We start from the raw sequence: 27,806 nt of genomic DNA, 5'->3' as shown, positions 1-27,806 counted from the left end.
CATGGGCACTTTTCTGGCTCTCTTGCAGTGTAGCGTAAGCATTGTCCTCCTGCGAAGGGAGCCCCTCAAGGATCCAGACGCACTCCTGGGCATGTGGCGGGCACTGAGCCGAGCGGAAGGCGGCCGCGCTCGGAGAAAGGCCAGTGGTGGAGTTTTCTTTTTCCTTTCAGCTGTGGTTTTGTGGTGCCCCTGCTTCCTGGCCCCCATGGGAAAGATGAAGTCACTCTAGGGCTCTACTTAGAACTCCCCCAGCCCTTCTTACCTTATCCAAACCCCTATGCAATTTCCCCCACCATTAGCTTACTAAACCCTGATTGTCAAGGTGCTACCTAGTCCTGTGTCTCTGACAGACCCTCAAGGCCAATAGCATTTCTTAACTTGTCCTCCATCCTGTCCTCTTCCATTCTCTCCTTTGCCCTTTCCCTTCTAAATAAACATTTAAATGGAATGTGTTTGCCAAGTAGGGGTGAAAGGAGAGAAGTGGGAACATGGATGACAAGACTGGCTAGAGAGAGATTAAAGAGACAAAGGGGTTTGAGAGATGAAAAAGGACAATTTTAAAAGAGAGGCAGGAAATGGGATTGGAAGAACTGTGAGTCAGTGTGCTGATGAAACGTGTAAATGAAGCCTAGGGTCAGTGTTGAAACTAAAACTAACAGATTGGTGCTAGCCTCATTTCACCCTGGCAGAATTTACTCCGAACAATTGAGTTCCTTAATAGTTTCTTCTGGTCTATATACTCTAAAAGGATAACTATGCAACCCAGTTGGGACTGTTCTCTTTTAATTCAATAACTTGGTACAGTTCAAACCACATTTTAATCTCAGTTGCTAAAAGACCAGACAACGCTGTATACCAGCCCTGGCAGTGGCCCCCTTGCCCAGGGAGCAGAGAGGCACTCTGATGCCCTTTCTCCTGCCTTCAGTAGTTCTGTTGGAATGAATACAACCTAGTGCACTGCTTTCTACAGTTAACTTTAGTTATATCATACCCTCTAGGAAACACCGTACACTGTCTCTGTTTAGTCAATACCTGCAAGCTGTATTTTATCTCTTTAACAGGAGTCACCAGTGAGCGGGACCATCTGTGTTGGTCATTTTTCAAATGACGTGGCAAAGTAGCTTAAAATGTTGGATTTATTCCTGGTTTCATCATTAAGAGAATTCTAAGTTTTTAAACTGATCCTTTAAAGTCTCCATGCCTAAGTTTTGTTACACAGAGCTGAGAAGGCTCCAAAAAGACAAATAAGTAACACTAATGATAGCACATAGTTAGAGAATACTTTGTAATTTACAAGTATTCTACTGGAGATAACCCTATGAGGTTATCAGGTTTATTCTTATTGTATTGATAAACCATCTCAAGCACATAGATGTAAAATGCCATGAACACAGTAGGTGTTTAATAAATGTTCATTGAATTGATTTGGAGTAGAAGAGCCAAGGACTCAAGCCCAGAGCATCAGGCTTTAATTCCAGTGTGTTCTTTGGCACCAGGCTGAAATGCTGCAGGAAATAGTTCTTCCTTAGAGCCCTGTGTCTGCAAAACTAATCACTGGGATTCATTCAGTTACTTAGAAGTGCTTCGCTAGTGTTCACTCACTGGAACACAGTCAGGAAAACCTGGGTTCAGATCCTGCCTGACATGTTCAAGTTATGTGAGCCTGCGCAGGTTACTTAATCATTCTTGTCCTTATTTTCCTCATCTATAAGATGGGAATAATAATACCTTATAATACTTTACTTCACAAGATTGTTGGGAAGATCAAATGAGATAATGTATACAGGATACTTTACAGACCTTAAGGTGATTTATGTATATACAGATGTGATGCATTTTTTATTATTAAAAAACTGTATTTTAACAGACTCGAAAAGGTGTGTTATTGAGATGGAAGTTATCCCTGAATCAGCTGTCTCTACAGTCAGCCCATCCGCATATCAGAATTAAGATCATAATTAGTTTTTTTGTTTTTTTAAGAAGAAAGAATAATTAGAAAAAATGTGTCATACAAGTGAAACATCAACCCTGAATTTTTTGAACAGGCAATTGAAATTAAAAATGGGAAGTGGACAACAGAAATTAATTATATCAGTACTGATGATAAGAATTTTATCCATTTTAACGGATGTAAATTAATGGCCACAGTGAGAACAAAAGAGCCCAGACTTACTTACCAGATGGAGAGAGATGACTGCCAAAGGCAACACCAGGTTAAATATAAAGTCACTGACATATTCTTAGAAAGAAGGGTAATGAATGATTATTAGCTGTATTGTCTCTTAAAATAGAGAGTAGAAGGTAAAATCATTTTAAAGAAAACTTAGCAAGGTACTCAGCTAAGTAAAGTCATCACAGAGGCATTCAAGTCTGAGAATGAAAAGAGGACTACCTGAAAAAGATTTGCAGAAATCATTTTAACAAACTTTTTTTCATCATCAAAAACAGTGGAATCACCACACTTAGACTCCATTTAAACATTCCTAATTGTACTTAGAAGGTAAAAGTGGCAGTAAAGAGAACAAAAAGGGAAAAGCAGCTGGATCGGACCAGATAGAGAGAGGGGAGCTCCATGTTGGAAGTGACACGATTATAAAGGCATTAAGAGACTGATGTATATATATATATATGGTAGCTGGAGGGAAAAATGATAATAAACAGCAGAGAAAAAAAGCTTAGATTTTTATTAATACCCAAAAAAAAGTAGCCAAAAGACTATCAATAGCTTCCCATCTGTACACCATCTTTCCCATCCAATATCTTTATGGGGGTGATTTATAAAGAAATCATTGCTATCAGGGAATGAGCAAACTTCCACAAGTAATATTCAGTAATGGATGACATCTTTACTATTTCACAACTAACTGGAGAGGTGTAGAGAATTTGAGATCCCATTATGTTTGCTGTTTGTTCATTACAAAAAAGCATTTGATTTGATAGAACAGAATGCTGCTATATAGGCACTTTTTCAACAAAGTGTCTCCCATCTATATATCAGAATTATTCAAGATATCTTGGAAGATATAACAAATTACTTATTTTTGTTCAGAAAGCCCTCTGATAAACATCAAGGGGGATTTAAAATAGGGAGACATATGCTTGCAAAAGGTATTTTTCCAGAGAAAAGAAAAGATCCATCACAGAAGCCAAGTCAAAGAGAGGATTCCCTGTAAATGATAAGGTCCTCTGTTTGTTCCTGTTTAATGATGATATGGTCCTAATTGCATCAAGCCCCAGAATGTTACAGAGCCTTCTGTAATCGTTCAGATTGGGTTATCCATCCACATAGGAAACACTTAGTGAATGAAGAATACCCATTACCCTGAAACACATGAAGATGTATTTCAACATGCATCTGGATAGACACCCTATCAAATTTCTCTGTCAGCAGAGAAAAAAATAAACCAGGAGGAGTATAGGAAGGATTGTCGTGAGAATTTTTTCTTCTTTTTACTGATACCAATCTACCCATAAAAGCAAGGGCTCATTTTTTAAGTACTAACATTGTGCCAGTGTAAGACATACAACAGAACTGCCCCCAAAGATTTAAATATGAGTACCTCAGAGGACAAAGAAGAGGCTGTAACATCGAACCAATAAGGAACTCTGAAGAACAGAAGTAAGAAACCTCTTAGAGAAATGTTACAATTAGAGACAATGGGTTGGTCAGGTGGCAGGAACAAGAGATTACAGATGGACGGCCAGAGTGCTGCACTGGTGCAACATCAGCAGAAAGCAAGGGAGGCCTCCAGCCTGTTGTTTGGACCAAGCTCGTGTGGTGAGCTTGTTGGGGGACATGAACATGAGTAGCACAGCTTGGGAAGGAATGCACGTAATGCAGTCTGCATGGTTGGAGGAGACTCCCACATCCTTGAGATTAGAGACCCATTTAAATATATTTTCATTTATTATCAGTGGCAATTGATAGTCCAAGAGTTGTAATGTATTGCGGGGAGAGGGTTAATTTATGATTTGGGATGAAGGAAAGAGTAATGGGAAAATTGACATTTGTCCTTGTTTATACTGATGCTTTCCCACTCACCCATCTGACAAGAATTTGTATTATTTAATTGTCTTAGGTTTCTAAATAATTTTTTATTCTATCTTGGAGTGTTGAAGCCTCTCTGAAGTCAGTGCTATTTCCCACCCTCCGCTCCTTTTCTAGTTTTGTCTCTTAGGAAGCTAATAGTGATTTTGTTTTCTTTTCCAAATATTCTTCTCCTAGAATTCAAAATAGAGATTAATATTACACCTTTTAACGATGTTGTTTCCTATGTATAGTGGCCTTCATTTCATTAAAAATCCGTTGATATTTTAAAGCAAATACAAGGAAAACCTAATGGATGCCTAAGTTTTGGGGATGCTTCTTTTTTTTTCCATTTGTTTCCTTTTGGTTACTGTTGCAACCTAGTCTCTTGCTGACTATCAGTGACTTGTTTTCTCATCACCTCACTGGAGTCCCTGTAATGTGGGAAGCAATATGGCTACCAGAAGTTGGGATCCAAACATGACACATTCCTGTGGGTGCTTTCTGCAGCCCTAAGATAATTGTTGTAACCCTGGATACAGCTATCATGAAGTAAAGTATTCCCATAATCAGCTGGACTTGACCTTTGGGGAGAAAGGGGTGGAGGAGTGAGAAACCCAATTTGTCTTATCTTTTGTAGTGAGTGCATTCTAGAGGGAAGTAAATGATTAAAACCCTGGATATGCTCAGGTAGCTCAAGAGGTATTTTTGGGCTGCAGTAGGAACTTCTCAGAAAATGTGTGATGGCAGCCTGTTTTCTGTTCTATGCTGCTTTTCCTCTGTTTAGTTTCAGTACAGTCGGATATAAGCTGATGGTTTGCTCGTCTTCCCACAAGGACTCCTTGTTATCCTCTTAACAGTGTCATGCCTGTACGTTAGCCTGAGAATATAATCCTTCTAACTTGGTCAAGGCTCTTCACCCTCAGCTCAGGGAGATCTGTTTCCAACCAGACAAATCTCAAGTAGTGCAGTTTCCTGACACGGCTCCTCTGTAGCTCTCCCCTCCTTCCTTCCCACTCAAAGTTTTGTTTTTCCTAAATGTTCATGTATTTGTTTTGTCCTCAAATTTCTTTTGGACAGATATTTTTATTCCACTGTGGTTCTCATTTTCTCAGACACAAGCCTAATCTTTATAATAATGGTCCCAGGCAATTGTGCTAATTCTAGAATCATTAAAACCTGAGTCAAATTGGCCCATGACAAAATGGTTTAGATCTAGATGAGTGATCTCATGAACCATTTTAGTTTGCAAGAGACTACATCAAGGCATACCAGAAATGTGCAGATATACCTAGCTGCACATTTAGTATCAAACTTATGCAAGTGATTTTTTAAAAATCAATGAATGCGTGAAGTTAGTGTCTATTTCAATATTCAGCATAGAAGATAGCATAGAGGCCGTTGAAAATACCTCTTCTTTTGGACAGATTTCACAGTTGTTGTTTAGATATCCCATTATTCTCTTGCTCAAATCGACTTGAACATTTGGTACCTGAGGACTCTTCCCTAAATTGTATTCAGTTCAGCTGATTAGAATTGTTTCCAAATGTCTACCAAAGTACCAAAGATAGACGTTCAAAGACGTCTAAGATCTTTGAGCCTGAAATCCTCCTCAGGTAAGTTTGCTTATGGATGACATGTAGATGACCCCCCCCTCAACTAGACGTGCAAATGTATAGACTACATTGACCAGATTTTCCCTAGGAAATATATTGAATTTTAGAAGCTTCAGGAATAAATCTTCCAAATTTTTTTTCTTTTTGTGATCTCATCATCTAGTAAATCCTAGAAAAGGAGGCTGGCTTCTTTAACAACTTAGATTTCTTTCTTGCTATTCTTGCTAAAAAAGAAAAAGAAAAAATAAAATGCCTTCTTCCCGCCAAAGTGAGGTGATTGGTGCCATAGGAATGCAGTTGTAGCCGTTAAGTTTTTAACCATAGATCTCAGCACTCTAGCTAGTCTTTGTAGTAATCTAGTTACTTGAGATGCTTAAATACCAAATGTTGCAACAAGAAGAGGTATAATCATTTTAATATAGACATTTTTCTAATGCCTGTTTCATTTTGAATACATATGCCAGCACAATCAGTCTTGTTTTTTGTGCTTAATGACTCATTTTAGCTATGTGGACAAAAACTGGTCTTAGTTGGAAGTAATCAGCCCTCAGGCTTCCTAATAAAGACCTTCTAGGTCTGAAAGGCTGCCTGCCCTTAGTTCTGACTAACTCATCTTAAAATTGTGATACTCTTGAGTTTTTCCTCCTGTCTCTGCCCTCCAGACAATTAAATGTTTGACCGTTGTCTCTTTGCCAACATGAACCAATTCTGTATTTGATTTTGGGGATAGCACCAATGGACCACAGACATTCACTGTGTACAAACACAAGCTGAATATGGTTGGATTTCTTATAACACTTCTGTTTTTATGACCAAGCTTGTTAAACCTACTTATCCCTCAGTTCTAAACCAGAGCTGGATGCCCAGAGTTTCTCCCTGACGGACAGTCATCTGATCTCTGGTGACGCACATATGTGTAGTTAATTCCTAGACTCTGTTTAGGGTGATCTTATAGTTAGAAATATTGATTACCTTAGGAGAGATAGGGCTAGGTCTACAATAGTAGAAGAGCTTACTGGCACTGCTTAAAGGTGATTTACACACACCACACCACACCCCCAAAGAATATGTCTGAGTAACAGACTTCCTCCCCCCCAAAAAAAAAAAAGAATGGCTGAACTGTTTACTGAAATCCTTTTTTGTCACCACCATGGTGAATTCTCAGTAAGTTGTCTTGTCATTTCCTATATACTCTTTGATTAATGATAAACTTTTTTCTTTTCAGAATTTGGAGTTCACTTAGCAGAGCTGACTGTGGATCCACAGGGAGCATTAGCTATTCGTCAGGTAAGCCTAGAGTGGTTTTCTTTTTCTCAGTGATTGAACCTTCTTGTGGAAAAAGAGAAACAGTAAGGCTGACTTTACTGATACTGATCTGTGCTTCAGATGTTCTGGACAGATTGGTGGTTAATGTGTATGAAGTAAGAGGAAGGGTGTGCTCCCTTTGTATCTTATCCGTACCTTATTCCTTTGGAGTGAATTAGCTTGTTTTCTTTCCAGTTGGCATCAGTCATCTTGAAACAGTATGTGGAAACCCACTGGTGTGCCCAATCAGAGAAGTTCAGGCCTCCTGAAACCACAGAAAGGGTCAGTAGATTTGTTACATTTGTCCACCTGGGGAGGTATGTGGGACTTTTGAGAGATCAGGGTGTGAGTACCCTGCAAAGATCTTAAAACTGACCCAAAGGGGATTTGGGGGAGGGAGTTGTTTCATTGGGAAGAATATTGTTGTGACATAAGTATCAAATATCTGAATAAGTTGTATGACAAACTCATCTAGATCTTTCTCTCAGTTGCATTATATGCCATGTAGCATATAAAATACATTCTTTGTAATTCAAGATATGCTCAACATAACTTGGATAAATCACATAGGGCTAGGTCTAAAGGGAGGGTATTTCCTGCAGGCAAAAATTGTTATCCGGGAGCTGCTGCCCAATGGGCTGAGGGAATCAATTAGCAAGGTCCGTTCCAGTGTGGCATATGCAGTGTCAGCCATTGCGCATTGGGACTGGCCAGAGGCCTGGCCCCAGCTCTTTAACCTGCTGATGGAGATGTTGGTGAGCGGAGATCTGAATGCTGTTCATGGAGCCATGCGGGTGCTGACAGGTACTAAATGCTTCTGCCTAAGCAAGGACTTGCTCACGTTTTCAAAATCAGACAGAAGTATTTGCCCGGAGGCCTGTGGAAGGGATCAGCAACCATGGTTGACCCTGACTCCATTTTTTCTAAGATTCCTTCTCTGTATCTGCCCCATACCTATCCACCTTTTCTGAGTTATTGGGTTCCTGGTGCTGGTCCTGTACCTGCTCACTAGGGATGCGGTCATCTCCCTTCCTGTTATAACTGACATAGAGAAGTATCCCTTTTCCACTTAGTTTGGCCAAGACAGGTTTGGAATTTTTGCAAAGGGACTCAATAGCAAAGTAAGAGAAATTAAGGCAAGTAAATGTAGAAACAACCAGATCGCAGATACAGATTTTTCATCCTAACTTTGGGATATTCTTCCTTTGATCCTTTTTCATCACTTCAACCCTGTCTACAATAGACACCTAAAAAAGTTGCTCAAACTTTTAAACCAAGGTGGATTTAAACTGTGTCACCTTGGACTTATCCTCTGAGTCTCTGTTTAATCATCACTATGAGAGTTAGATTCCATGAACTCTTAAGTTCTTTCAGCTGAATATGCCATGCTTTCAGAATGATAGACCTCTCTCTCTCCTAGAGTACCTCCTAGGTTCTTCTAGAACCTTTTGTCAGGCATCGTCTTTAAGAAAAATGGTCATCCCCTCTGGAGGTGCCCTCAACTGCTTGGGTCCCAATTTCATCAGCTAGAGGAGAAAGACTTCCTTATCTGGCCCCAGGACTTCTTCGGTTGAGTTCAGGCCATCTTGCATTGCCACAGAGGGTGTCTCTTTAGCCCCTCTCTTGACCAGTGGGCCCTCTGAAGATCTAACCTCACTTCTGACCTCGTTGATTCACCTGAGATATGATTGCCCTTGGTTTGCTTGCCATCAGCTACTAGGCATTTAATTGCTAATACTGACCTTTGATAGAACAGCGCCTCCTTAACCTCTTGTCTAGGTTAGCATTTAGGTCTGGTCTCACTAGTGGCCATGTGGCCTCAATGATGGTTGCCAATTTCCCCTGAATTTTGTATGTATCATATGATATCCAGAAGCAGACATTTCCTTTCTACCTATTTCAAAACTCTATCCCCCTTTGGAGATGGATACTGAATTCTTATTTCTTCTCTTCCCCCTTTCACCCTTTTCCCCCGGCAGTTGGGATTAAGTGACTTGCCCAAGGTCACACAGCTAGGAAGTGTCGAGTATCTGAGGCCAGATTTAAACTCAAGTCCTCCTGACTCCAGGATTGATGCTGTATCTACTGTGCCACCTAGCTACCCCTGAATTCTTATTTCTTGTCTGAGGTTCTCACTTCTCATTTGCAGAACCAAGATAACTGATGGACCCTGAGCCTTTCCCAGCTCAGGTTATCAGTTCTTTCTGTTAACCTAGATTCCCTTTCAGAATACTGTCTCTGCAGTTTTACTTAAGTATCTTAAACATAAACTAACAATAACAGGCCATGCTGTTCCCTAATTGAAGAGGGTTAATTCCTCATAGGCTCCCAACACCAAGCCTACTCCCTCCCTGTCAACCCAAGAGAAGAGAGAGGAAGTTGTATACTTGAGCTGCAAGTGAATTTGAAGAACACCCAGTACTGTTAATTTAGAATAATATCTTCCATATCTTCAGTATGGATGTTTTCCACAGTGTCATTTTGTTCTCAGCAATCCAGAGAAAACTGTCCTAGAACAATGTGTCTAGTTGCAATAGAGAAACTAACCGGTATGGTGAGATGGAAAGAACTTGAAGTTAGAAAGCCTCCCAGCTCCACCATTTAGACGTGGTGGCATTTGGGACACCTGACTTTCTTCGGCTTCGTTTCCTTACCTGTAAAATAGGCATTAAAATATTTACTTTACCTCTTCGGCAGGTTGGTTAAGGAATAAGTGAGATAAAACATACGGAATGCTTTGTGAATTATAATGTGATATAGGAATTTAAGTTATTGCTCCTGTGATTAAGGAACAACTTCCATGGCCCAAGCAGCCGTTCTCCTAAAATATCTAAATGCATGGAAACTGTACTTTAGTAATACAAGAGACTCAGGAACACGTTTACTCAGCGGAGCACTGTGTGGAGAAGAAAAGACTATGGAAATGAGAAAATTATCGTTTTCTCTTTTTTTCCACATTAGTCATGTTGTGAAAGAAGAAACAGAAATAAAAAGGGAAAGCCACCAAAAAAAAATGAAAATAGTAGGTTTCAATCTGTATTCACACTCCATAGTTCTTTCTCTAGATGTGGATAGAATTTTCCACCATGAGTCTTTGAACATTATCATTTTCTAAAAGACTTTGTGATAGTGCCCCATAAGCCCTCTGGAGCCATTTAACAATTTTCTCTACTTTTTACATATAGGAGAACTGAGTTTTAGGGGAATTTGCTTTCTTTGTAGTATTTATAGGAATTACCACAGGGCAATTGGAACTCTTAATTGCTTTAATTTCCAAACAAGTTGGGATATGGGGTTGTTGAAAATGTTCCATCCTACTGATATACTGTATCAGATTAGTCTAGATGATTTAAGCAAGTTACCTTTCTGAGCTTCAGACTTTTAATCTGTAAAAGTACAGTAAAATACTAACTTTCAGAATTGGTTATAGGAGAGTAAATATGATACTCCATAAAACCAGGAAATGCTGTTGAACTAGATCATGCTTTATCTTTATTACTTCTTATATGTAAGACAGCAGTTTCATTTGTCACTTCCTTTGGAAATCGTAGCATCAAGTATTAAACTCTTAAAGTGCAAATCATAGGCCTACCTGAGGTAATAAAGAAACTCAGTCTTGAATCTTTGACACTAATACCATGGACCTTGGTACTTTCCCAGCATTAGTAAACTGTGATAACTTTGAAAATTTCACCTTTTGTTTCTAAATCACGCTTCTTATTTGAGAAACATCCAAGTGACTTAATGCCCCACTCTTCCCCCTTTCTTGTTGATAACATAATAGAAATAGGAGATACATCAAGGCCTGATAAAGAAACTGTCTTAGAAACTCCATTTTCATCATGATTCTACCCTTAATAATGTGCACTCCATAGTCCTTTGTGTTATTTTCATGTGCTCTGGTTGCCTTTTCTTTCTTTTTAATGGAGACAGAGTGACCCATTTCTCCTCAATGACTTATTTAAATAACATTCTTCTGATTTATTCTTTGTCCTTGTCCACTGCCATGTCAGAATTCCCTTTCTGCTCCAGGTAGCAGCAATTTTTGCCTTCCAGGCAAACAAATGTCATCCATTATTAGTATAATGGACTTAGTAGAGCTCAAGGCCAAGCAAGTCAACATACACTGAACCAAATGGACCAAAACATCATGTCCAGAGGAGGTGTTAAAAGAAAATGAGATCAAAAAGTAGATTTGGTTATCAGAGGAGCAACTATTTAAGATTTTAATAGTAGAGGATACGTCTTAGAAAGTGCAGTGATGCCCCACATATTTCCAACAAAGACTTCGATGGCATCTATTATAGATTTCTTTGCAGTATTTATAAGAAAGGTTTATTTTTTCTTCTTCCTAATCTCTCACAGAAGGGTTCTTTTACTTCCTCATGGTCATCTTTTTCTTTTTCATAAGAAATCTGTAATCTCCTGCTTCCCTGCCTCGAGAATAAAAGCCCACTGGTCCCTAGTTCTCCCTTCCAAAAACTACACCAGTGTCTTTTCTGGCATTTTATGGCTTTGGGGACAATAGTTGGGGCAACAGTAACTCTCTTTTCATTCTAGAATTCACTCGGGAAGTAACCGATACACAAATGCCACTTGTTGCTCCTGTTATTCTCCCAGAGATGTATAAGATCTTCACCATGGCAGAGGTATGAAAGCTACTCAGTCACTTGTGGTTAGCAGAAGGATAGTTGGCATTGGAGGCTGTGGAGTCATTTCCAGATACATCCTGTTTAGCTAGTTGCCAGTCTCCAGATCACAATTGCAAATCCATTAGTTTGCTATGGAGTAACACTGATTGTGGTGACACCTGCTAACTCCTGGCATCCCATCTTTCCCAGAAGACACTGAGATTTCCATAGTCTCTTAGTGCTTTGATCTCAGCTAAATGTTAAAAGGAAATCAATCTGATTAAATTAATTCACACTAAAATATCTTAATAAAAAGCTTGTATGAGCCTTCCCAGGAGTCTTCGCATTGAAAAAGATGACCTTATAAGCCCAAAAGAATGACTCTTTAATGGCAAGATTTAAGGCACTAAGACAACACAATGATATTTTGTAATAGGTATGCCTTCCCAGTGCTGCCCAAAGCACAAATCTGCCTATTTAATGTATGTGTAATGCCAGTTTTGATAGTTGCTAGTGCTATCTCAGTGTTATCTTTCGTATATTCTGAACCATAAGATGCAGAGTCCTGGACATCAGGAAGACGTTCCTATTTTTTTCCTCTCCCAAACCGTTCTTTTCCTCTTGGTCATTGTCATATCTGTAGATGACCTAGTCCAAGTCAATCTAGAATGAGTTAAATATTCAGAATAATTCATAATACTTCCACCAACATTTATGCACATACAGCGTCATGGTGGGTTATTTATAGTGTGTAATCTTTCTTTTAGGTTTATGGTATTCGAACCCGTTCCCGTGCTGTGGAGATTTTTACCACCTGTGCTCATATGATCTGTAACATGGAAGAGCTGGAAAAGGTGGGTGAGACTTTGGGGTGACAGTGACTTATAAGACTAGTGGGTCACACAAACACATTATTTTCAGAGGTGTTTTTTTAACTAATCCTTCCTAAATTTATTTGATGGCAGTAACAGCAGAAGTTTTGTCGTATAGATTTTCCATTTTAACTAAAATTTGTATTTACTTATAGTTAAGTTTCCTTTATTTTCATCTAGTTTTCAGTCACCTGGGCCTAATGTCCTGTTGTGGGCTTCTTGCCTCACTTCAGTGCATCACTGGTTCCTTGTGGCATCTGTCTGAAGCCAGAATAACTGAGGACACTGATCCCTTCCTTTTAGCAGTCCCTTTGGGAGTCCCTCCTATTCTCATGTACATTTCAGTGTCTTTGCACAGGCTGTCCCCTAGGCCTGGAATATAGTCCTTCCCCCACCACCACCTCTACCTCACTTGGGCCCTGTGGTTTCCTTTAGAGCTCAGAGTAGACCCCACCTCCTGCCCTAGGCATTTCCCCCTTCTCTGTTCTTCAATCCTAGCGCCTCCCCATCAAAATCACTTTGTATCCATATTACATATATTTTTTAATATACTCGGATATCTCCTTGTCTCCCTCAATAGAATAATGTAAGCTTCCTGAGGTCAGGAACTGTTTCATTGGTCTTTGTATTTCCAGCAACAAGTATAGTGTCTGGCACAGAGTAATCACTCACACACTTGTTGATTGATTAATTGATGTGTCAGGTCTTAGAATACTCAAGGGGTGAGGATGGGAGTCAGAAGGCATGAGGAGATTTGATCCAAGAGTTCAGGTGTTCAATTAGAATAATGGAAATGTTAGGCCCGCTGGTTAGGGGCTGATATTTGAGAGACCCACAACCTTAACATTGAGCCTCCTTTGGGGGACTGTGCACAAGAAACTGCCAATCAAAAGATGTGTCTTATTCTAACTTCTTTTTCAGGGGGCTGCCAAAGTGCTGATCTTTCCTGTGGTTCAGCAGTTCACTGAGGCCTTTGTTCAGGCTCTCCAGATGCCAGATGGCCCTACATCTGACAGCGGGTTTAAGATGGAAGTGCTAAAGGTAAAAATTCACCAATACATTTAAGAAATTATCTAGTTTAGGGGGGGTGAGGAGTGGTTTTCCAATTTTCCGTCTTTCTTTTTGATTTTTAGGCAGTAACGGCCTTAGTGAAAAACTTCCCCAAGCACATGGTTTCCTCCATGCAGCAGATCCTTCCAATTGTGTGGAACACCTTGACTGAAAGTGCAGCTTTATATCCTTTTTTTGAAACCTGGAAGGGCCTTATTACACTTCGACTTATAAATCAAGAGCATTGGAGTGGTTATCCTTTCTGAAATGGGTTATATTCTTGCACAGGGAAGTCTGTTACACTTCAAGTTTAAGGTGTACTGGTAGGCAATTATATGAGAGGAAAAGAGAAAACTCCTGGCTAGAATATATATTTTCCCCCTACTTAGATCTATAAAGGTTCTGATTTGTGCCCCTTAACTTTGTCCCATACTTATGTGAGGACAGAAGTGAATTATACTGAGGAAGTAGAAGATCCTGTGGATTCTGATGGTAAGTATTGGTTTACTTCTCTACTTAGGGACACCAGCTCATAGGAGAAGGGAGGTAGGGAATTACAAGGAGAAAAAAACAAGAAACTTTGTGGTTGACTTCTTTTTTGAAAGTTTTCAGATCAGGCTTAGGTTACATTCAAGTTTCATAAACAGAAGCAGGAATTCTTCCAGTTAAGGCAAGGTGTTGTCTTTGCACATTTGGAGAACTGAAAAGTGGAAAGCCTGCCTGGCCTAGGCCTCACAGATCTGTGTGCAGTAGAATCTCATCTCAGATGCTCTCTCCAGGTTCACCAGGGACTCTCGTTAAATTGTTGGGGTCTTTTCTCTTCTGCTACATTCTTGGTGGTTGACCATCTTCTTGGTATGTCCGGCCTTTCCTGGTTTTCTCCCACTTCTTTAACAACTTCCTCTTGGGTTTCCTACCCCCATGATGTGGTGTCTTATAAGGCTGTGTTCTTGATAGTTGTCTTCACTTGTGTGGATTGTGTGTCTATGATTCCCAAATCTCTATACCTCGTGTGATCGTTTCTCCAAGGTTTAGTCCTACATTTCCAGTTGCCTATTGGGTAGACACCCAGATGTCCTTGTACCTCAGGCTGAACATATCCGAAACTAAACTTTGCATCTCCCTCAAAACCTGCCGTTCTTCTTGACCTCCCTCATTCTGTCGATAGCATTACCATTCTCCCACTCATCTAGGCTTTAAAACCCTTTACTTTCCTATCCCTCAACACTTACATCCAAGCAGTTGCCAGAGCCTGTCAGTTCTGTCTTCACAATGTGTTTCACATACATCCCATCTTCTGTATTGACAATGCCACCATCCTATTTCAAACCCTCATTGTCTCTTTCCTAGACTATGAAACACTTGGCTGTCTGCTTTCTTGATCTCTAGAACATCCATCATAGACTAGACTGCCATCTCCCTAGTGCATGGGTCTGATCAAAAAGCTTTGCACATCTCCTACTGCCTATAAGATAAACAAAATTATATAACCAGACCATTAAAGTCCTCCACACTCAGGCTCCAACTTAGCTTAGCTCCATCCTTACTTCACCTTCCTCTTCTAATTTGAATGTTCTGCCAGGGAACATGGGGGCTCAGTGGATAGAGCGCTAGACTTGGAGTCAGAAAGCCCCAAGTTCAAATGCTGTCTCAGATACTTACTATCTGTGTGATCCTGGATGAGTCACTTCACTTCTCTCTGCTTCAGTTTCCTCATCTCATCCATTTCCATCATCCCAGGGTTCTTGTGAGGATAAAATGAGTCAGTGTTTGTAAAGAGCTTAACACAGTGGCTGGCCTATAGCAGACACTACATAAATACTGTTTTTGTCATCATCATTATCATTATAGTTGTTGTTATAGCCACATTGGATGGCTAACTGTTCCCCTCATCTTATCATTCACTGTCATGCTGGCCCTCTTCCATTCCTAACACATTCTAGCCACATCTCTGCAATGTTGAAATCTTTTTCCTTCAGTGCCCAGCTCAGGTGATACTTCCCTGAAACCTCCAATTCTGCTAACATTTTTCCTCATTTGCCCTTTTAGTATATTCTGTACAAATGTCTGTGCCCTGTATCCTGCTGTCTAACTTTAATCTCTTAAGGGCAACTGGTAGTCAGGAAGATATGCGTTTGAATCCTGCCTTGGACACTAGCTGTGCGACCCCAGGCAGGTGTCTTCACCTCTCCCATCAGTTTCCTCCTCTTTAAAATGAAGATAATAGTAACACTTCCCAGAATTGTTGTGAGGGTCAAATGAGATCATGTTTGTAAAATGCTTTGTAAGTCCTAAAATGTCATATAAATGTTATTTATTGTTATTATTACTCCCAACAGAATAGAAATCAGCAAACATACTTTAGTTGATTTCCAAAGATAACATAGTTACTTTCGAATATTGATGGGATTTTTTTTGTTTGTTGTTTTGCTCTGTGGTCATTGATTCCTTTCCTTATGTGCCCTTCCTGTAGGTGAAGTGCTGGGATTTGAAAATCTTGTCTTCAGCATTTTTGAATTTGTACATGCCCTACTAGAAAACAGCAAATTCAAAAGCACTGTGAAGAAGGCATTGCCTGAGCTGATTTATTACATTATTTTATACATGCAAATAACTGAAGAGCAGGTAAATGTCTTCTGGGAAACAGCCCCAAATCTGTCTATTTGAAGTATCAGGTTTAGAAGAGAGAGATAGATTTTAGGGAATAAGAAGATACTAGGAGTAATCGTTGGCATTACATTTGTCCTAAGGAAATAAAAAATATTCCAATGTCATGTGGCCCTGCTAAGGTGGTTTTGTCAGCTTCTTCAGGCTTAGAGATCATTTGCATCAAAAAGTGAGAGAAAATGTCATCCTCTCTGTCTGTGTCCATTTGCCTAGTAGCAGATGGATGAGAAGAGATTGTTATCTCAACTGGAAGACCATTGCAGACAAAAAAGATGATCCCAGAATAAAACTGTCACCTCTCCCATCTTCTTTGGTGTACGGTGATTTTGAACTGATAAATCAGACTAGTGGATTCCAAAGGTGCATTTGTCAAAAAGCAGCAAGTGGTGGGAGCTGTTTACCTTCCTGGTAAGCTGGTACATTCCCAAAAAGCAGCAGTCTTGAATGATAGGGATTAGACAAAAAAGAACTCTTCAGGCTTAGAGCCTTCATGTAAGAAAAGAGATCATTTTCCCTTTCTGCACCCTTTTCCTCTAGTTACTGCTGAGGGAACATTTGATCCAGGTCACCCCAGTAGAAAGCTAAATTTTTTTACTTTTTTCCAGATTAAAGTGTGGACAGCCAACCCCCAGCAGTTTGTTGAAGATGAAGACGATGATACTTTTTCCTACACTGTCAGGATTGCAGCCCAAGACCTGTTGCTGGTAAAAGACTAGCGATACCCAGTGCCCACCCACCATTAATGAAATCTGTCATCTCTTTGAGCTTCTGTTTGTCTTTCCCACCACCTGACCCCAGCTGAAGGCCTGTTGTTAGATGCCTTTATTATAGTGGTAAGAACCAAAATGCTGCTGCTTCTCTGTGGGCAGGTGAACTGCTTTAAAGAGTCTCAGTCTTATCTAAGGCTCTTTTCTTAACTCCACATCTATGAGGTACTTCTTTCATAATTTTCTTATGGTGTAGCTTTAAGGCAACTAAGTATTAGAAGAAAAATTGTATATAAACTTTATTGTAGCTTTCTTGCTTAGTGAATAAAATTTTGGCTATCAAAAAGAAAAAAAAATTTCAGTCTTATGGGAAAATATTGTGGTGAGGAGGAGGGCCTCAAATGAGCAGAAGCTGTTATGACAGAAGCAGGGCTTTTTGATCCATTTTTCTGCAAGTATTTATAGTAGCAATCATTGGTTGGCAGACTTAATGGGGAAGGAGCTCCCTTGGGAAGCTGAGTGATACCGTCCAACATCTGCTTCTGCCTTCCTTGCTGCAGGGGGAAGTGCTGACATGTGCTGCCTGTTACTGGGGGAGTCTTGGGGGTGAAGGTGTCAGTCAGTTCTCAGCATCACGTAGCCTTTCTAAGGCACCTTCAAGAAGTAGCTTAGTTTTCATTTCCTCTTTTACTGTGAGGCTCCAAAAGTTAAAGGTCTGGCCTAGAGCCTTCTAGGTTTGGATCTGTCATCATTGGCGGATGTTCTGCTGAATGTAGCCAAAGGGACCAGCTCCTTAACAAGTAAGATAGTTGAAAATAAGGATAAGACAACATTGCCTTACCCTTATCGGAGATTGGTAAGATAGCATTTTCAGAGATAATAATTGGCCTTATTCAGCTGGATAGCATTCTGACTCAATCAGTTGGCCATCAAACTAGGTTTCATGTATACAAGCAGATTTGTTAACAGCCTATTCGTCTCCTTCCTAGGCTGTGGCCACTGATTTCCAGAATGAGAGTGCAACGGCCCTGGCTGCTGCCGCCACTCGGCATTTACAGGAAGCTGAGCAAACCCAAAGCAGTGGCACTGAGCACTGGTAAGGAAGGAGTGACAGAGGCTGGGTCTGGAGAGAGGACTGTGGCAGCAGGCACACCAAGTGGCGCCAGAGCCTGGACAGAGAGATGCTGTCTTTTGTTCATCCATCCTAAAGCTACTCTTCCCAGACCAATGGATTAAGCTACTCTTTTTTTTTAAACTCTCTTACTGCATTGGTTTAAGGAACCCGGTCTACATCTTGTTTGCATTGTTTTTCCTTTAGTTAGTTTTGGTATAAAACTTCACCCTACCCTGATTAAAATTAGAGGTAGTAAAAACTGATGAAGAAGACCCCCGTAGCCAGTTCAGTTCTGTTTGAACTGTCTTGCCACACAGATCTGCAGTCCTTAAGTGGTCAGCTTTGGGTTATCTTGTTTCACTGAGTAGGTAGAGGGTGCTACTGTATTATCCTTTGCAGGTGGAAGATCCATGAAGCTTGTATGCTGGCTCTGGGCTCTGTGAAGTCTATCATTACTGACAATGTGAAAAATGGCAGGATCCATTTTGATATGCACGGGTTCCTAACCAATGTCGTCCTCGCAGACCTCAATCTCTCAGGTACATTCTAGCATAATGCCCAGTCCCCTGGGCTTACTTGTATTTTTTTTTTTGAGTAGTTAGGGCAGGTCTTATCCTTCCACTCTGAAGCCAAGCCAGGCACTCTCAAACGTCGGTCTGGAAAATTTGGCTCTGGCTTTATCTGTCAAGAGAATAATGCTGCTGAAATCAAATTTTCACCCAGCTATTCTTATTTTCTCCTGAGGTGGCCACATCAATGTTCTTTTGGTCCCAGTTGTCCTTGGCATTTGAATGGGCTTTGATTCTGCTTGTTACTGACCTCGTCTTTGCTTCTCTTCTGATTAGATCCAGAACACCCGCAGGGGTTCTGTGTCAAGCTCATTCTCCCTGTACTGCATTTTTTTCAAGCTTTGATTCTCAGCTTGTAGCCAAGTGATTATAATTTTTAGTTCTCACCTCCATGAAAATTTCTTGCCTATAAAAATAGCCCCTGTTCTGTTTGTGTGAATTCTCAGTCACATTTGATGATTCACTGTTTTTGCCATACCTTATTCCTTTTTTCTGTGCTATACACCCTGCTTCCATTCTATTTTCATCCCTTCCTGTCATGGAGTAGTGTGATTTTCTTCTATCCCATTCTCAACCCATACATTTGACTAACATTCAGACCTAGAAGCTCCTATGTTACTTTTCATTATAATTTTGAACCTCCGTCTAGTTTCCCCCTGGTCTTTGTAATAACTTCAGCCAATTAAGACCATCCCTGCTCTTCACTCTTCTCTGATAGTGAACCTTCCTACCAGGGTAGGTTATCTGTGAAATTATGTATTTCACCATTACCTGTCCCCCAAGACATGAAATTATCTGAAACCCTTATGTCAGGTCCATAGACATTACCCTACCTATAACAGTCATGTCATTTATCTAAGACAATATGTGAGCTAGTTATTTGTATGCATGTCTTATGTATCCTAACTGATTGTAAGTTCCTTGAAGACATGAGCCGTCTTTTTCCATATTTGTATCTGGAGAGCCTTCCTAACACAGAGGCTTGTACATTAGATGGTCAAAAAGATGACTGAATGTATGAATATAGGTATTAGAACATATTTCCAAGTCAACCTATGCCTTTTATCCTTTTTTCTAACAAGGAAACTGGAAAATCTTGAGGGACCTGAGAAGATGGGTGCTAGAATTCTACCTGTTCCCCCTAGAAAAAGTAGAGCTTTTCTAGGATGTTTTTCCACATTGTGTGTCTTTTCATTAGATTGTGAGCCCCTTGAGGGCAGAAACTCTCTTTTGCCTCTTTTCATGTACCCAGCATTTACCACAGTGCCTGGCACATGCAGGCGCTTTATCAGTGCTAATTGACTGTCTGACTTCAGTAAATATTTTGATTAGAACAGTTTGAGATAGAGGTCCCTTAGTAAAATAAGAATAGCCATGAGCCATTATGTAGATGATAATAAGTAAGGTGTGGAGAAGGGACTTTCTTGGATGGGGTGAGATTTCTTGCCGCCTTTTCTCTCGTCTCTAAGATCCTTTTTCCTTTTTTTAGTTAGTTTGCATATGTCTTAGAATCCAGTTCAAGTTGGCTTCAAATTGGGCTCGTGGCAGGAAGAATCGTTGTAGTAAGAGGCCTCACTGTTCTGTCTTTGTCTCCCTTAGTCTCTCCTTTCCTGTTGGGCCGGGCTCTCTGGGCTGCAAGTCGGTTCACTGTTGCCATGTCCCCTGAGCTGATCCAACAGTTCCTACAGGCAACCGTGAGTGGTCTGCATGAGACCCAGCCCCCGTCGGTGCGGATATCTGCTGTCCGAGCCATCTGGGGGTGAGTGACCTGAAAACTTCCAGTCTGTGAGTGAGAGAAGTGATTTGGGGGGATAGTGCTGAAGCAAAGCATGCCAAACCACAGGTGGCCTATTGATTTGTTTTACCTGGAAACAGAACCACTTATAGATGCTGGAATACCTTAAGAAGAAAGGTAAAGATAAGGTGAAGAAGGAAAGGGCTATTTTCATAGTCACTCTTAGTTAGATAGATGAACAAGCAGTTCTGGTGGTTGAGTCTAGAAAATCCTTCTCCTTTCATCCTTCATTCCCTTGGAATCTCCCATACAGCCTAAGCTGCATAAAGGAATAAAAGGATGCTTCTTTGTTCCTCCCAGTTTTACCTCAGTGTTCTTCATGGTAAATGAGATGCATGGGAAAAACAGAAGCACAAACAAGTTTTCAACTCTCGTAGTGATTGGAAGCTACTCCTGAGTGGTAGAATAATTGGAGTGATAAGTGTTCACTGAATCTGCTTGTGGTTGACCCTGACTGATCTATCTCTCCGTCTAGTTATTGTGACCAGCTGAAGGTCTCAGAGAGCACCCATGTGTTGCGGCCCTTCCTTCCCAGTGTCCTGGATGGCTTGATTCACCTGGCAGCACAGTTCAGCTCAGAAGTCCTCAATTTGGTGATGGAGACACTGTGCATCGTATGCACAGTAGACCCAGAGTTCACAGCCAATGTGGAAAACAAAATCTGTCCATTCACCATTGCCATTTTTCTAAAATACAGCAATGGTATGTTTCTACTTACACCTATAGGAGGCAGGAGGATGAGTTGACTTGGGGGGGTGGGGGAGGGCACAAGGGTTCTAAACGTGTTTGAAAAGAGAAAAGGTTAGGAACAAGTGGACTCAGGTGGAGATTTCATTTCACCCCTTCGGGATTTGAAGAACCAGTCATAAATAAGTACAGTTTGTATGAGGTGAGGGCCATAACCCATCTGTCTTCAGAGTGTAAATGTGTCACCAAAAAAAAAAATGTCAAAACCAAGCCATGTGCCAGATGTCCAGAGTCCCTGCTCTGGGGAGCTCTGAAGGTGCTGGACATGTTCAGGGATCGAATCAAAGGTATACCCGAGTCTTTAGAGGTTCACCAGTCTGAATCCTCCCAGCTGCTGCTTGAGAAAGAACTGCCTGCTTCCCAGGATCACTTGTGGTTTCACAGGCCTCCTTCAGCCTAAGCCACAGTCTCCTCCCTGTCCTACTTCTTCCCTCTAAAGCTCTAGAGGATCCGTCTAGTCCCCTTGCCAGCTCTTCCTGTCATGTCTTCCTTCAGACTCCTCTGGGCTAAACATGCCCACTTCCTTCAGCGTCTTCATATGGTATGGTTGTGAGTCTGTTCACCTTTCTGGTCAGCATCTTTTTATTTGTCAGCGATGTTGCTCAGGAGATAGAGCACTGGGCCCCAAATCAGGAAGACCCGTGTTCATATGTGGCCCCAGACACTGTCTGTGTGACCCAGGGCAAGATACTTCACCTTCGTCTGCCTTGGTTTCCTCAACTGTCAGGTGGAGATAATAACCACAACTACCTCCCAGGGCAGGTGTAAGGATCAGTGAGATAATATTTGTAAAGCCCTCTGCATAGTGCTTGGCACATAGGAGGTGCTTAATACATGCTTCTTCCTTTCCCTTCCACTCCTCTGGCAGCCATGTTCCTCTGCTGAATACATTGAGCTTGTGTTCAACTAAAACTCCAGGTCTTTTTGAATGACCTTCTATTGAGCCAACTTTTTTTTTGGCCATTTGTTGTTTTGAACCTGGGTTCAGGAGTTTAAATTTAAATTTATCCTTATAAAATTCTATCTTCAACTCAGTGCATCTTTGTAGTGTAAGTTTTTTTTATATTCCAAATTTGTCATTAAACATATTAGGGGTCCCTTCACAAATTCTGTAAGTAAGCCTTTATTTAAAATGCTTAGTAGACCAGGGCTAAAGATAGACTGCTTCTAGTGACACTGCCAAAGGTTAACAGCAATCTAGGGCTTTGGGGGGTTTATTTATTCAGCAAATTGCGAATTCTAACTCTGTTGGTGGCTAATCACATGTCTATACCTTGGCCCTAATGACATCATTGGAGGCTTGTTAAATATCCTGTTAGAACATAGATGTATAAATCTCTGGCATTTTTCTGATCCGTAAGTCAAAGTAAATATTAGCCATTGAAATGAATTTTCACCATTCAGGAAAAGCTTCTTTTAAAATGTAGCCTTCAGATTTGTTTTAGAGGAGTGGATTGCAGTATCATATGTGAGAATATTCTTTGTGCCTGGGTGAAACACTTTGAACTGGAATTGAACCCCATAGAAGTCTCTTCTTTTGGTAGGCCTTGCTTGTTATTCTGGGAAGAGTATCTGGGTTGCTTTTCTGTTCTTCATCATTTACTCCTTAGTCAATGTGTGCATCTTTTCCCCAGACATAAGCATTTTGGGGAATATCTTCAGTCTTAAGCTTTTGATACCTTCCTGTTCTCTTACCTGGTATAGAGCATTTGGTTTTGGTCATTCTTCCTGTCAGGCATACATTAACCCAGTTCTAGACTTCCTAAGAAGAAAGGAGTAAGGCACAGAATTTAATTTTAGTAGGAACATTAGTCCATACTCTAAACTGAATGTAATGTGGTTTTTTGGAAACAGCACTTAGGTGCTTTCAGTTTATTCCTTTGGCCTCATTGGAGTTCATAGTGATAAATTAAATAGAATCCAGTACCATGAGAGATAGAGATAGGCATTACCTGACTGAAACAGGCAGGCCCAGACCTCCTGGGAGACATGCTGGTTTTTTTACTTCAGATCCCGTTGTTGCCTCGTTGGCTCAGGATATCTTCAAGGAACTGGCCCAGATCGAGGCTTGTCAGGGTCCCATGCAGATGAGATTGATCCCGACTCTGGTCAGCATTATGCAGGCGCCTGCTGACAAGATCCCTGCTGGACTGTGTGCGGTGAGTAACAGGAACCCATGGGGAACTTTACACAACTGTGGATGGATGAGGGAGAGTCTAAAAATCTTACTGGTATTCTATCCCAACCTTTAAGACGTCAACAAAGAGAAGACTTTCTGGCCTGAGAGATGTTCGTGGAATGAAAATACATGGACACAGGCCCCATGGACAGTAGACAGCACTTGATAGCTTTTTTTAAGACTCTGGTCATACAGAGGTGCCCTCACTTGATTGCACATAAAGCTGCCCATGTATTGGGTTGCTCATTTTGCCACCAGGCTGTTTCATCCATCTCTCAGTGTCCAGAAAAGTGCTTGTTTGTTTAGAAGGGGACTGGGAGCCTCACTACTACCTATGCAGCTTTTTCTGCAAGAGCAGGGTTATTCTACCCACTCTGTGCTGTCTGCTTCACTACAGTCTGGAAAGAAGCCTGGTCTACGAATCTCCCAGAAAGAAGTAGCTCTGACTGCCCTTCTTTTCTTCTCCCCAGACAGCCATTGATATTCTGACCACAGTGGTTCGAAATACAAAGCCGCCTCTCTCTCAGCTACTCATCTGCCAGGCGTTCCCCGCCGTTGGACAGTGTACTCTAAACACAGACGATAATGCCACCATGCAGGTACCAGAACACTGGTTGGGAAAGGGGGAGGTGAGCAGCTCCCTGGCCTGCAGCCTTCTCGTGGCCTAAGAATCCTGGAAGGGTTCCATTGTGGGGTCCTGATACCATCCTTAAATGGGAGTTACTCAATAAGAGAAGATGCCAGGGGTCAGCTGGCTATGCTCCTGTGGATGTTACCCCATTTGAGGGTAGTGGGTATCTGCTGCCAGCTAGAAGTATCTAAGGACACTTGGGAAAGTCTGTAGAATGGAAATCTGCAAGGTCTGCCTGATAGAATTCTAGAGAAGGAAGGTGCCTCAAGTCTTTTCTTGCTTCAACTGCTAACTCTCTGGGTGGCAAGTCACTTCCTTCCAGGCCTAAAGTACTACAGCTGATCGTTGTGGTTATTGGTACTTGCTAGTGGACTTTGGTTAATTTGGAAAATCACTGGGTGAAAAAGTGTTGTGAGAAAAAAAACAGCACACAATTCCATAGGGTTTCAAGCAATATGGTGACCCCTGGTTTCTGCTTTTTCTGGTATGTGACCCATCAATAGGGTATGTGTTCTGCATTGTTTTTCTGGGAATGATGATGAATTTCCACTGAACCATTCATATTTTTGCCTACCTCTTCTACCATTGTCCCCACTTCACCCTCAAACCTGTGTGATCAAGGGTTATCTCAGGGAATTGACTGTATTTTAGCACGTGGAGATAGAAAAACCCTTGTTCACATTCAGATCATGCCCTGACCTACTGACCTCACGAGCCACAGATAGCGCTCCTAATATGGACCAGACACTTTGAGCTGCTCTGCCTCAAAATAATGTTGTTTCATGAGGCTGGTAGCAGAGTTCGTGAGGGTGGAATGTCTGTACATGCACATCCATGAACTCCAGACATTCCGCTCGTCCTCAGCTTCTCATTTGTGTTTTGTCCTCTGCCCAGAATGGTGGTGAGTGCCTTCGGGCCTATGTGTCGGTGGCCTTGGAGCAGATTGCACAGTGGCGTGATGAGCAGGGTCACAGTGGTCTGTGGTATGTGATGCAAGTAGTGAGCCAGCTCCTTGACCCCCGCACCTCCGAGTTCACTGCTGCGTTCGTTGGCCGCCTGGTCTCCACCCTCATTTCCAAGGCTGGGAGGGAGCTAGGTGAGAATCTGGACCAGATCCTCCGTGCCATCCTCAGCAAGATGCAACAGGCAGAAACGCTCAGTGTCATGCAGGTGAGAGGACAGCAGGAAGTCTCAGCTGGACAAAACTTAGGGTATCGGGGTGAGGAAGTGATGGGACATTCACCCAGAGAGTTTCAAGGAATGGAAGCTCAAGTGTTGACGGAGTTTTCCCATTACCTCCCTGCGTTGCCATACCAGTACCAAGATATCTGTTCCTTTTTTCCATGCTTCCAAATACCTGTTTTATCTTATTTGACATCATCCTTGGGGCTTTTGAAGCCCTTAAGCAAGTATTTCTCCTGTGCTTTCTTTTAGTCTCTGATCATGGTCTTTGCCCACCTGGTCCACACTCAGCTGGAGCCCCTCTTGGAATTTCTGTGCAGTCTCCCAGGACCAACTGGTAAACCTGCCCTGGAGTTTGTTATGGCTGAGTGGACAAGCCGGCAGCACCTGTTCTATGGACAATATGAAAGCAAAGTCAGGTGGGACCCCAACTCACAGATTTCATCTGCTCTTTCTCAGCGTGTTACTCTGCCTCTACATTTCTAATGTAACTCTCTTTATTCTGGTTAAATATATCATAATACTCCTGTGTTCTCTCATCACAACTCTTTACCTTATTTCCAATTCTTCTATATCCTCCTGAACAACTGCCATCTTCAGATACCTTAGGATGGTGCCTGGCTTATGCTGTGCCAGGGAGGCCTTTAAAGGAGGCACCAGATTCCCCTGGCCAAATCAGCAGACATTTTCTTCTTTATTGTTTTACCACCAACTCAACCATAGCCCTAGTCCACCTCTTTTCAGAAGAAAAGGTTCTCATTAGGCCCACTTCTACAAATCTAGACCCCATTTTCAGCTTTGACCAAGGGAGTCAGTACTTCTAAAATTCATGGTGCAGGATTTCATTGACCCAGAAGAGAGAGTAATTAGAAACTACTTGTTTCTTGGAGTGGAGCTAATGGCTAGGTGACTGTGAGTGGTTTTTCCTCTGTCCTCCCAGTTCTGTGGCTCTGTGCAAGCTGCTCCAGCATGGCATCAATGCAGATGACAAGCGTCTGCAGGACATCAGGGTCAAGGGAGAGGAGATCTTCAACATGGATGAGGGCATCCGCACTCGTTCTAAGGCAGCCAAAAGTGAGTGACGCTTCCCCCGATGGATAGGAGTTCCCCTTTGGAATGCAGGTCCTTCTTTACTGGTGCAGGAGACCCAAGTCCTCCCTGCCTGAAAGTCAGGATGCAGAGTGTAATCTTGAGCAAGTCTCTTCATCTTTTGGGGCCATAATTTCTCTTTATAGAGAGGATGGATAACATTGGCTGCTCTGCGGTACCCCTAGGCTTCCTGCTCACCCTTTTCAGTGTACTTGACCTGGGAATCTGTCTGCAGCAACTTCCTGAAGCAGTTCTGTTCTTTGGAAGTCTCTGTTCACTTTGGGGTAGAATTCTGACTCGCTTCCAGCCCAAGTCTTCAGCACCATCCCTCTCTACACAGTTATTAGGGGGTGACAATAAACGATGTGACGAGTGTGACCTGCCCAGCACTGAGGTGCCCTAAGCAGCTCCTCAACCGTTCTTTAGGACTGTGGGCATTAAGAGACTGCAGAGAGCATGGGCAGCTATGGGATAGCTCTGTGCTATGTGCAAGTACTTCCAGGTGGAGAGAGGGGCCTGTGTGTGTACACCCACCTGTGGCGGTCTTCAGTCTTTTCTAGACTTGTTTCCAAGAGCAACAAGGACCACACTGCTGCAATACTGTAACGCTTTCCTTCCTCCCCAGACCCTGAACGCTGGACAAACATTCCTTTGCTGGTCAAGATCTTGAAGCTAATCATCAATGAGCTCTCCAACGTCATGGAGGCAAATGCCTCTCGCCAAACACCAGCGGAGTGGAGTCAAGGTAGTGCGCTACAGTCTTATCTATTTATACCCTGCCTCGGTTTGTCTGTCACTGCGGCTGTGTGGCACAGTGTCAGGAAGCCCTGAGTTCAAAAATGGCCTTAGACACTTACTAGCTCTGTGACCCTGGGCAAGTCACTTGACCTTTGTTTGCCGTGGTCTTCTCATCTACAAGATGGGGAGAATTGCTATGCCTGCTTCACAGAGTGGTGGTGAGGCGCAGATGGGATAATATTTGTAAAGTGTTTTGCATACCTTAGAATACTATACAGATGTTATTATCATTACAACATCATGCTTTATATGATTCATGGTTTATCAGAAAACTAGTCTTGAATTCACTCTGCCCACCTCATTAAAACACTTTCCTTGAAAAAATTTGGGGTGATAGGAAATAGACCCTTCAACCTCTCTCGGGGAGGGGGGGGAGGCTCTTCCTAAGATCTTTCCTTACGTTTTTTCTCCTATCTCTGTCCTCAGGGGAGTGGGAGCATCAGGCCCTGCTTTTTCCCTTCATGGGGGAAAGAAGTAGAAAATTGAGCATCCTACTAGGCTCAGAAAGAACTGTTTCTAGGATCCAGGATCCAAGTTTCAGGGCCCGCTGGGCATTTTTGTCTGCACCACCCTACTCAGGACTTAGAGTGGTGAAAATTCTCCATCTGCCTTTCTCTTCCAAACAGATGATTCTAACGATATGTGGGAAGACCAGGAAGACGAGGAAGAGGAAGATGAAGGCTTAGCCGGGCAACTCCTTTCTGACATTCTTGCCACAAATAAATATGGTAGGCAGCTGATGAAGGGAACAGACAAGGGACCTAGAGATCAGAGGACAGGGAAGGGGGGAAGAGTTGGACCCTGAAAACCTTGTACTCTTGCCACAT

At 41.9% G+C, this 27,806-nt stretch overlaps 1 protein-coding gene across 3 annotated transcripts in view; it reads left to right on the top strand.

The window, feature by feature from the left end:
• IPO9 (importin 9) overlaps positions 1-27,806 on the top strand; it is a 34,328-nt gene that overhangs the window by 4,687 nt on the left and 1,835 nt on the right. Inside the window, exons 1-22 of one of the 3 annotated variants that reach the window (XM_078156427.1) lie at positions 34-139; positions 6,869-6,930; positions 7,144-7,230; positions 7,551-7,752; positions 11,509-11,597; positions 12,347-12,433; positions 13,373-13,492; positions 13,585-13,685; positions 13,935-13,993; positions 15,975-16,126; positions 16,774-16,872; positions 17,865-17,971; positions 18,389-18,528; positions 20,158-20,317; positions 20,829-21,055; positions 23,111-23,259; positions 23,750-23,878; positions 24,805-25,080; positions 25,345-25,511; positions 26,033-26,166; positions 26,807-26,926; positions 27,606-27,707. In XM_078156427.1, coding sequence (XP_078012553.1) covers positions 7,692-7,752; positions 11,509-11,597; positions 12,347-12,433; positions 13,373-13,492; positions 13,585-13,685; positions 13,935-13,993; positions 15,975-16,126; positions 16,774-16,872; positions 17,865-17,971; positions 18,389-18,528; positions 20,158-20,317; positions 20,829-21,055; positions 23,111-23,259; positions 23,750-23,878; positions 24,805-25,080; positions 25,345-25,511; positions 26,033-26,166; positions 26,807-26,926; positions 27,606-27,707 — 2,479 coding nt within the window. In that variant the 5' untranslated portion in view covers positions 34-139; positions 6,869-6,930; positions 7,144-7,230; positions 7,551-7,691. Of the gene's footprint in view, positions 1-33; positions 140-6,868; positions 6,931-7,140; positions 7,231-7,550; positions 7,753-11,508; positions 11,598-12,346; positions 12,434-13,372; positions 13,493-13,584; positions 13,686-13,934; positions 13,994-15,974; positions 16,127-16,773; positions 16,873-17,864; positions 17,972-18,388; positions 18,529-20,157; positions 20,318-20,828; positions 21,056-23,110; positions 23,260-23,749; positions 23,879-24,804; positions 25,081-25,344; positions 25,512-26,032; positions 26,167-26,806; positions 26,927-27,605; positions 27,708-27,806 lie in introns of those variants that run through there. The other 2 variants (XM_021003014.2, XM_078156426.1) reach the window with 2 other exon arrangements.

This window comes from Phascolarctos cinereus, unplaced genomic scaffold (assembly GCF_003287225.1).
Source record: "Phascolarctos cinereus isolate Bilbo 61053 unplaced genomic scaffold, phaCin_HiC Scaffold_5;HRSCAF=322, whole genome shotgun sequence".
Lineage (NCBI taxonomy): Eukaryota > Metazoa > Chordata > Mammalia > Diprotodontia > Phascolarctidae > Phascolarctos > Phascolarctos cinereus.
Note: the sequence above shows the minus strand (reverse complement) of the source record. Positions and strands in the feature narration are given on the sequence as shown.